Source organism: Chionomys nivalis, chromosome 21 (genome assembly GCF_950005125.1).
Source record: "Chionomys nivalis chromosome 21, mChiNiv1.1, whole genome shotgun sequence".
NCBI classification, from domain to species: domain Eukaryota; kingdom Metazoa; phylum Chordata; class Mammalia; order Rodentia; family Cricetidae; genus Chionomys; species Chionomys nivalis.
The window spans coordinates 23,684,695-23,695,798 of record NC_080106.1 but is presented as its reverse complement, the minus strand read 5'-3'; the positions used below and the strand labels follow the sequence as shown (position 1 = coordinate 23,695,798).

Here is an 11,104-nt window from a genome sequence, read left to right as displayed (position 1 = left end):
TGCAGTCGTGATTATAAGTCTATCATCCCCCTCCCTGCTCCACCATAGCTGTTTCATTGAAACACACTGCCAACCTGGCACCTCTGAAGGACCTACCCCCTACCCACTCCACCTCCATACTATCTTATTCTCATGGCCAGCTCCTACAGCGATCAAGTTCATGGTCTTTACCTGCTCAGCAAATGTTTAATGGGGAAATTCAGGTTCTAATGACATGGAGACTTATTATTGATTATGAAAGCTCAGCCTTAGATTAGGCTTCTCCTACTAGCTCTTTTTTTTTTACTTATTTATTTATTTTTATTCTTTTTTAATTAAAATTTCCACCTGCTCCCCATTTCCCATTTCCCTCCCCTCCTCCCAAATATTGCCCTCCCCCCACTTCCCTCCCCCTATCCCCACTCCTCTTCTCCTCCCCCCACTCCATTCCCCCTCCCTCTCGATACTGAAGAGCAGTCCAAATTCCCTGCCCTGCGGGAAGACCAAGGTCCTTCTATCTACGTCCAGAAAGGTGAGCGTCCAAACAGGCTAAGCTCCCACAAAGCCAGTTCATGTATTAGGATCGAAACCTAGTGCCATTGTCCTTGGCTTCTCATCAGTCTTCATTCTGAGCTCTTAAGGTCCAAATGAGGAGCAGAAGGAGGGAGAACATGAGCAAAAAATCAGGACCACGAGGGATGCACCCACCCACTGTGACAGTGGAACTGATTTATTGGGAGCCCACCAAGGCCAGCTGGTCTGGGACTGAATAAGCATGGGTTGATTCCGGACTCTCCTACTAGCTCTTATACCATAAATTAACCCTTATGGTTTTTACCTCTTTCCTCTTCTGAGTGTCTGACTTGTTCTGCCCTCCATGGCATCTTCTGCTTGCCCCAGTTACCTTCTTCCTCTCTCTGCTCAGAAGTCCCGCCTATTTCCCCTGCCTAGCTTCTGACCATTCAACTTTTTATTACACCAGTCACAGAAATACCTCTTCAGATTGTACAAATACCTGGCCTGACCCCTATCTTAGGATAGGTGAAAAAGCCCAGGGTGTTGGAGACAAACAGGGCTGGTGTCCTGCTCTGTGCAAACAAGGTTCCTCCAACAGTATCTGCTCCTTATGGGGCAGGACTGGTTGGGCTGAGTTTCCCTTTCTCTCAATGGCAGACTCACATACACAAAACCAGTGTGAGTTTTTTCACTTTGGTCACTCTTCTGTGAGCACTGGGAGTTGACTGGTGATTGACACCCCAAAATAAGCACTATCTGAATGTGATCTGGCCTTGGGGAGTCAACTATCATATGACTAAGGATATATGCATAAAGGCTACCACAGAGCACACAAACCACTGGGAAGTTAAAGCAGTCATGTCTGTTCTCCCATGTCATGCGGAGCTGCTCAGTAGTTAATCACCTTCCTGCTTACAAGTTCTTCTAGCTCAGGGAGGCTGGCATAAATCGAAGGAAAACAAGAGTCCATGTCCAAGTCACCCCATGTTGTTCCCCACTCATGCTCCACACTCACCGTGCTGAAGCTATAATCTGACTCTGGGGACAGTTCTGGTTCCAACTAAAGTCATCTTCCAGGCTTGAGGCTCTCCCCTGCCCATTATGCCTTTACCCATCCCAGCCTGGAATAGAATCTCCCCAGTCTTAGTATTAACCTGGTGATACCTTCTTCATTCCCTGACATAAAAAAACACGTAGGAAAATATAATGTCTAGAAACTGATGCTCTCTGACCCTCGGCATGACAGCACTGTCATGGTGGGTCACGAAAGGGTAACATCCATTGCTTGTATTTTTGGTGGCTTCTGTGACCTCACTGATCCACTTCTGTCATGGAATCTCATACTTGGGCCTAGGAAGTATGTGCTGTAATCCACTGTTTCTGGGATTCACACTCTCTAGAAACAAGGACAACACCCTTTAAGTCCTCTTTCCTGTTTTTATTTAAGGTACGGGACACTGGCTTCTATACTGCTTCTTTATTTTCCCTTATCCCAGCTAACCCCCTTCCTTTCCCCACTCTTATCTCATCAATCCTCCCACCTCCCTCCCTGCTTAAACCTTTTACCGCACACAGTACCCCCCTCTTTACTTTTATTTTACCTCTGTTGCTCTGTCACCCCTCCCTTAAGACACTCTCCCATGTCCCCTCCTGGTTTTGACTTCCAGATGTCTTCCCTGATAAACAATAGAACTAAGGAGACAAAAGTAGATTTGACATATCAGAGAGTAATATGTTGTTTGTCTTTCTGAGCCTGGGTTACCTCATTCAGTATAATTCTTTACTGAAATTTTCATAATTGCAGTCATCTCTACAGCTGAATAAAATTCCGCTGGTCAGGTCAGGTGATGGTGATGCATGCCTTTAATCCAAATACTTGGGAGGAAGAGGCAGGTAGATCTCTGAGTTTGAGGCCAGCCTGGTCTATATAGTGAGTTCCAAGACAGCCAGGACTACACAGAGAAACCCTGTGTTATCAGGAAAAACCACAGTAAACAGGCATCACATTTTCATTATCCATTTGTCAGTTGATGGACATCTGAGTTGCTTCAGTTCCTTAGCTTTTCTGGACATGAATACACAGGAATCTTTATAGAGGATAAAGAGCCCAAGAATGGCACATCTAGATCACACAGTAGTTTATAATTTAGACCTTTTAAAAATATCCAGATTGAACTCCAGAATTGCTATACCACTTTGCAATCCTACCGATAACAAATAGAGTCCTCTTTCCCCACATTTGCATCTGTATTTGTTACTAATTGCGTTCTTTTTTTTTTTAAAAAAAATTTATTTTATGTGTACATTTGTCTGTGTGAGGATGTTGTATCTCCTGGAACTGGGATTATAGACAGTTGTGAGCTGTCATGTGGGTGCTGGGAATTAAACCCGGGTCCTCTGGAAGAACAGCCAGTGCTCTTAACCACCAATCCATCTCTCCAGCCCCCCTAATTGTATTCTTTTTTAAAATATTTATTTATTTATTATGTATACAATATTCTGTCTGTGTGTATGCCTGCAGGCCAGAGAGGGTACCAGACCCCATTACAGATGGTTGTGAGCCACCATGTGGTTGCTGGGAATTGAACTCAGGACCTTTGGAAGAGCATGCAATGCTCTTAACCTCTGAGTCATCTCTCCAGCCCCCTAATTGTATTCTTGATGATACCCATCCTGACCATGGTGAGATGGCATCTTAGTTATGTTCCATTGCTGTGAAGAGACACCATGACCAAGGCAACTCTTACAAAGAAAACATTGAACTCTGTGGATTGTACAGTTTGGAAGTTCAGTCCATTATCACCATAGGGGAGAGTATGACACCCAGCTAGCTCACTCCAGTTACTTATTCAAACACATACAAGGTTAATTGGGGCTGGGAAAGGTTACAACTACCAAAGTCATCTTGCTATTGCTGCCCATGAGAGCAGGCAACTCACACAAACCTTTTGATTATAGAAAGCCACAATTAAAAACAAGAACTCCAGGCCGGCTAGGAGTATCTTAGGACAAAAGTCAGTACAGGTGCAAGCTCTCATGCGGCACCAGATGCACACTCTCCAGAGAAACAACATGTCTTCAAGGTTTAAACAGTCTCAAAATGATTTCTAAGCCTCTACTGACTAATCCAAACATAACAAGACTTTGCTGAAACATTTCTCTCAAGGCCAGACACAAAGGCTTTACTATAAGGCCAGACACAAAGGCTTTACTATAAATTTCACTTAAAGATAATCATAAAGGCTTTACTACAGATCACTACATTTTCAAAAAGGCTGTACCCCTCTGTTCCCTTGGAAAACCAAGGCTTAGTGTCTTGATGAGCTTCTCTTGCTATTGCAGCACCTATAGTTCAACATCAATCAATATCTGGTGTCCAATGTCATAGAACAGAAGGGAAAGAAGTTCAGACTCACTAGGGCTGGAGGTGAAAAAAAAGTTACTCTTACAAGAATGTAAGTGTTTCTCCGGGATTTTGGCAGAGATCATGGGAAATTTACCAGCAAGTCTGAGTGATTTCACATCTTAAGAGCAAAAGTATGTGCAGTTAATTCATTGTTTATTTGAAAGGAAGCAGAATGAAAGTGAACGAAGATAGATGGCTGAGCTCTTTGCATTAAATTATAAAGCATTGCCTATGGTTTAAATTAACTTCAAATATTCAATTAGCATTGCTGGTTTAGAAACAAGTAATAAGGGCTGTTAGACAGGCACACCAGAGAGGAGAAGAAATGCCCACAAAAGTTTGGTCTTTATGCAATATAATTTCAAATGTCCTAGAACCGTTACAGAGTGAACAGTCAGAAAGATATAGATTTAATTGCAGCAGGTTAATCTGCCAACAAATAAGGAGGTTACCTTAGAAGAAACTGGAAATGAGACAAGCAAGGAGAATGGAGAGGATTTCCTCCTCCTCCTTCAGTTGAGATAGACTCAGATAAACCTTGAGTTTACTGAACAGCTTCAAATATTACATATTCAAGTAAATAAAAAGCTCTTGAGATGAAAATGCTACTTCCCAAAACAAGAGGAATGGCATGAAAATAAAAAAGTTGCTTCCTGAGGAAGGGTATGAAAGACAATTTTTTAAAAAAGTGTTTAGACAAGAATTAAACCCAGTAGAATCCTTCTCATTAAAAAGAGATGTGTTTAATCATAAATCTTTGCTACTATCTTGTAATGGCAAAGAGGAATTATTGCATGGGTCTAAAAAATCACCTCCTCAGGTGCTTCCAATAACAATCCATCAAATGCCAATAGATAGTCAGCATCCTCGAGGTTATGTTCAGATTGGTTGGAAACCTGCAGATACAAGAGGTCTCAGAAGATTAAAGGAATCAGTGGTGGCATATTGAATGGATTCTCCTTTATGAGACAGATAATAAACAACTGGGCTACACAGAATAAAATTATACCACAAGACTGGAAGGACTTAATGACTGCTATATATGAAGCTGCTCCTCAATTACAATGGTTTATGTGGTGGAGAGAGGAATCAGTAACCAGGGAACAATGTAATCATGCTATAGGAATATAACAGGGGATCACTTGTTAGATGAGCATCAGTTTGCTGACTGGCATAGGCAGGTACAACTTGATGCTACTATAGAACAATGGCATTTAGTGGTTTGAAATAAAACGGCTCCTGAAGGGAGTGGCACTATTGGGTGGTATGGCCTTGTTAGAGAAGGGGGTAGCCTTGTTTCAGGAAGTATGTTTCTGAATGGTAATGTATATCGTGTGCCATTATATGTTGATGTTTCTGAATGGTAATGTATATCGTGTGCCATTATATGTTGATGTTTCTGAATGGTAATGTATATCATGTGCCATTATATGTTGGAACTATGTGATCTCCTTTGTGACTTTGATTTTTACAGGCGATTACAGTTAAGAGATTGCGTGAATCTCAGAAGAGATTTTGAACTTTGGGCTTTAAAACGTTGTTGGGATTGTGACAGTCTTTTGAAGTTGGACTGAATGCATTTTTTTGCATTATAATATGGCCATAAGACTTTTGGGGACCAGAGAATAGAGTGATGGCTTGAAGAAAAAAAAACTTCAAAGGGTTCGGCTCTATTAGGAGGTGTGGCTATGTTGGAGAAAGTATGCCCTTGTTGAGGAAGTGTGTCATTGTGGAGGCAGGCTTTTAGGTTTCAAATATGCTGAAGGCACGCTAAGTGTCCTAGGCCACTTCTTGTTGCCTTCTGATCAATGTGTAGCCAGCACCATGTCTGCCTGCACGCCGCCATGCTACCCAGCAAGATAATAATGGACTAAACCTCTGAACGAGTTTAATTGTAGTTTGACTCCACAACTAAATGCTTTCCTTTGTAAGGGTTGCCATGTCATTGTGTCTTTTTGCAGTTAACTAAGAAAGATGGTTAGAACCCTGATTTTTTAAATTCTACAGAATGTCCAAACTGTTTCTCTTGAAAGGAGTCAATAGTTTACAGGGAGCAGAGACCAGGCAACGATTAACATAAAGGACCATGAGCCAATTTTTTTCCAATGAAAGAATTATTCTCATACTTGTAATATGTATTGTTTCTCATCTAATATTCTTCTGCCAGTTTACTAAGATACTCTGACAAAAGATAAATTTGATTGCATAGAAATGATTTGACAATAAAGCTTTCCAATGTTAAGAGAGTTACTTAGTATCTAATAGTCACTCAGTGAACTGTTCTGCACATCAGCAGAAATCATTCCTCACAGAGCTGTGTCTACAGCAGGAGCTCAGTGGTGCCTTCAGGCTCTGTGGAAGTTATCAGGCACAGCTCATCTGTACTCAGAGGACGGCTCTTCTATCTGCCCAGCTGTCCAGGCTTCTCTCCTGCCCCCTCGTGTTCAGAGAGGGCACTGCAAGAATCATCACTGATGATGTTCAATTAGCTCGAAATAGCAATGAGAGGACTAGGCTCTAGATATACACCCCTTTAATCTCAAGACACTAGGCAGAAAGACTGTGTTGTGTTTCAGGCTATGTTGGTTGTGAAGTGAATTTTATTACAGTCTGTCCATCATAGTGAGACCCCTTCTCAAAGTAAATTAATCATTAAATACATAAACAAGTAAACACATGATAGATGATAGATAGATAGATAGATAGATAGATAGATAGATAGATAGATAGATAGACAGATAGATACTGTAAAGCATTCCGCTCTACCCCTATAATTGGTACCATACTCACTGAGGGTGGGTTCAGGAGGAGGGAGCACAGGATGGGTCAATGGATCTAACCCCACAGCTTTTGAGATGTAAAACAGTACATACATGATGCTGTCCTTCCTGGAAATACTCTTCACACCTGGGCATATGCTTCTTGCAGAGCAGGGATCAGAAATGTGGAATCTGCCATCATCTCTTGGAACTGTAGTTGGAGGGACAGCGGGTTTTCAGTGCCTCTTGTGGCCTCCTTTATCAGCAAGTCACCAAACTCAGGGATGACCTTGAAGACCTGAGGCCATTCAAGAGGAGGGGATAAAATCAGGTCCCAGACCTAACTTTTGGATTTTTTTTTAATCTACAAAAAGGTAATTTTCCCACATACTTATTAATTCATATCGTGATGCTCACACCCATCTCAAAAGATGTCAAACAGCCGCGCCCTCTCACGCGGGTCGGGGTTACATGGCAGCGACTGCGGCAAGAGCCTCGGAGACGCCGCTGCCGCCAGCACAGCCGGAGACCTGAGCCGACCCTGGGGGCTGTCTGCGGGCCCCGCACACTCTCGATGAGTCGGAGGAGTCCCGTTGTTGCAGAGTAAGATGGACGGTAGCTTTGACTGTGATTGTGGTGAGCTGGAGCCACCTGATCACTAACAAAAGATACCTGTCAGCCAACGTCACCAGGGCTTCCTGTTGAAAAACAGCAACAGAGGAAGAGGAAGCAAAGGGAACTAGTGCTTTCCAGCGCCTTAGGATGCTGCTCAGGACCAGTCCAACACTGAATGTATCTGCACTGTGAGAGGATGTCCACGGAGGCCTGCCGGGTGCATATTTATTCACAGTTTTGTCCCATGTTAAGTCAGGTAGCATAGTATATCTGAGTGCATAGTATGTCATTTCATTCCGTTTGAGTTTCTTGAGTGTTTCTTTAAATGTCTGCAGAGTTGTTGCCCTTCCTTGAACTATGAGCACTGCAATCTTTTTAATTTTCAGTATGAATAGAGATTTTTGAGCTTTAAGTCTGAGGGGAACTCAGCGGGCCTGGTTGGCGTCCGTCTGCAATGAACATCAAGAAACCATCGTGCTGTGGAAACGGAATTGTTTTTCTCCCTTTTTGAGAGATCTTTCCTTTTGATGCCAGTTTTCTTCCTTGTTTACACAAGTTCAACAATTTGAAAGGGAAAGGCGATTGTAAGGGTTTCAAAATGGCAGAGAAATTTGAAAGTCTTATGAACATTCATGGTTTTGATCTGGGCTCTAGGTACATGGACTTAAAACCGTTGGGCTGTGGAGGCAATGGCTTGGTTTTTTCCGCTGTCGACAATGACTGTGACAAAAGAGTAGCCATCAAGAAAATTGTCCTCACCCATCTCCAGAGCGTCAAACATGCTCTCCGTGAAATCAAAATTATTAGAAGACTTGACCATGATAACATTGTGAAAGTGTTTGAAATTCTTGGTCCCAGTGGAAGCCAGTTAACAGACGATGTGGGCTCTCTCACAGAGCTGAACAGCGTCTACATTGTTCAGGAGTACATGGAGACAGACTTGGCGAACGTGCTAGAGCAGGGCCCTTTACTGGAAGAGCATGCCAGGCTTTTCATGTATCAGCTGCTACGTGGGCTCAAGTATATCCATTCTGCAAATGTACTGCACAGAGATCTCAAGCCAACTAATCTCTTCATTAACACTGAAGACTTGGTGCTGAAGATAGGTGACTTTGGTCTGGCACGGATCATGGATCCTCATTATTCCCATAAGGGTCATCTTTCTGAAGGATTGGTTACCAAATGGTACAGATCTCCACGACTTTTACTTTCTCCTAATAATTATACTAAAGCCATTGACATGTGGGCTGCAGGCTGCATCTTTGCTGAAATGCTGACTGGTAAAACCCTCTTTGCAGGTGTACATGAACTTGAACAGATGCAGCTGATCTTAGAATCTATTCCGATTGTGCATGAGGAAGATTGTGTCCCTTGAGATCCTCAGCAGTTCCCTGGAACATGGCAGTTCCCCAGGCTCCTCTATGGTCTTCTTACCCTCACACTGCAGGCAGAGCCAGGAGCTCACAAGATGAACAGAGTCAGTGGGTCAGGACAGGGTGAGAGGACACCTCACCTCTCACCTCGTCAATCCCAGGGAAGATGAGATGGGACCGGGTATCAGAGTCTCCCCTGTCTACCTGATGTCACAGAGGAAGAGCCTGTGAGCTAGGTCAACACCCTTGTGCCACAGGAAATAATTACATTGTTTTGATAGTATACACAGGGATTTAAAATTTTTAAATGATGTTCTTTTTCAAAACCTCAGCCCCAGAAAGCAGTTAGTTGGTTGCCAGGAAAGATGGCTCAGGACAATAGTCCATGTAAAGGGGTGATGGAACTGTTTTGAATGACAGAAAATCCTCACAATTTGGATATGGTTACAATGTCTCATGCATTTGCTCAAAATGACCAAGGTATGCAGATAAATGGATGAATTTGATTACATACTAACTAATCATTTAACAATGAAGCTCTTCGGAAATGCTATAGCTATTGAAACTCTAAAGTGTCCTGTGAGCCCCCTAAGCACAGAGAGGGATGTTTGCAGGAGGACCTCAATAATGCCTTCATCCTGCAGTGGAAGAATCAGGCAGCCATCCTCCAGCAGTCAGAGCAATTGCTCTTCCCTCTCCCAGCGCCTAAGTCAGGCTGTGCTGTGTCCTTATCTACCCCTTGGTGTCCAGGGTAGAACATGCAGGAATCATCATTTTCATCTAATGATCCTAATAAACCTAGGTTGTGCAAGCTCTGAATTGATTGTGAATGGAAGATGGACATCATAAGTGTGCTAACACAAGTATGTAACACACTGTCACCTGATGTCCCTGTGGATGAGCCAACTCTAGGTACCATGGTAGAGGATGTGATACAACTCTGTGTCTTCTTATAGTTGTTTGTGGTTCAGAAGCCAGGTACCTGAACCAAGACTGTTCAGAACAGCAGCCATGCATGAATAAGTTATATCTCCTTGCCTTTTAGACAGACTGACCTCTTAGAGTTCAGGGAGTGCAGACATGGGCCACAGGCTGGGGGAAGTGTGGCTTCCTTAGAGTGGGCCCACTGGGAGAGTGGCATGATTGTCTCAGAGGTCACAGGAGAATGTCTGGAGATAAGAGGCTTCAAGGTTGCACACACACCCTGCCCCAGTTCTCTCTAGGCTCAGCTTCTGTAAGGACCTGAAGACTATGAGGCAGGCCTAGACCACATGTTCCTTGCCCTAGAATCCACCTTGTACCTTTGTCCAAGGTCAGACAGATTTAAGGGCTCCTGTCCTCTCATTTCAGCAGGGTGGTGTGAGGCTGGAGGGCTCTAGTTCTGTTTTGGTCCAGGATACTCTCCATAATCTTTCTGGGGAACCTGGGTAATTCTCTGACCTAAGTGGAGAGTCATATGATCCCAATGATGTCATGACAGTGTTAATAGTTTCATTGCTATCCTAGGGTCCTTAGCAGCAGCAGCAGCTACAGTCTAACCACAGACACACATAGAGAAGGGAAATGTCCCATCTGTTCCTCTGCTCCTGACCATCTGCCTGGTCATCTGTCCTCCAGGCCCAGCTCTCATCAGAGCCCCTCACACTGTTGTTCCTCGGTGCTGAGTGTCCTTGGGTGTCACTGACCCCGTGTGTACTATAGGGCCACCCATGGGCTTTGGTGGAGGCATTGTCCATCACTGCTGTCTGTCATTCTCATATGCTCCTCCTCCCTGATCCCTTGTCTCCTCCTGCCTCTCAGTCTCTGACTCTGCAGAGGTCAGCAGCTCTGACTTGTTTCCATCTTCCCTGTTCAGAGTCTCACACCAAACACAGGAGGAGAAGTAGAAGCCCACAGGCCAGTTTTCAGGAAGCCAGGAAGTTGATCCAGTGGCATGATCAACTTCTGGGCCTGAGTTTGTGCTTCTATGGGATGCACTGTGTTTCCCAACAGGAAGCAGCTGTGGGCCTCACCCAAGTGAGGAGAGCCAGTGCTTATCAGGCTGGCAAAAGACAACTATCTGTTTTGCCTTTTTTATTGCACCCCCAGCATGGACTCTGAAGTCATTCTGGATATCAGTAACCCTTACCCCAAACCTCACCCCAAATCAGGGTGACTTCCTTGTCACAGACCCAGCCTGGGGAAGGGTGGAGAGCAGGAAGCAGAAGGCTGCACTTGAGAATCCGAATCTCTAAGCAGGTGTGTGCAGAGGATCCCACAGATGGAGAAACCACAGAGGGAGAAGGGCAAGGACATTTAAAACTCATACCTAGGGACTTATGCCAGCAAATGCTACCCAACTGCCCATGGACTGCATATCTCCCACAGGATTTTGTATGTTGTCTTTTACTTTTCATTTGCTTCATTTTCATATGATTCTTGGAATTTTACTTTTCTTTTTTGATTTCTTCCATGAC

The 11,104-nt window shown here is 43.8% G+C and overlaps 1 protein-coding gene across 1 annotated transcript; it reads left to right on the top strand.

Moving 5' to 3' along the window:
- The first annotated feature begins 7,666 nt into the window (after positions 1-7,666).
- LOC130863960 (mitogen-activated protein kinase 6-like) lies at positions 7,667-8,650 on the top strand. The gene has a single exon (XM_057754282.1). The coding sequence runs from the start codon at positions 7,874-7,876 to the stop codon at positions 8,648-8,650; it is 777 nt and encodes a 258-aa protein (XP_057610265.1). The 5' UTR covers positions 7,667-7,873.
- Positions 8,651-11,104: the final 2,454 nt, after the last annotated feature.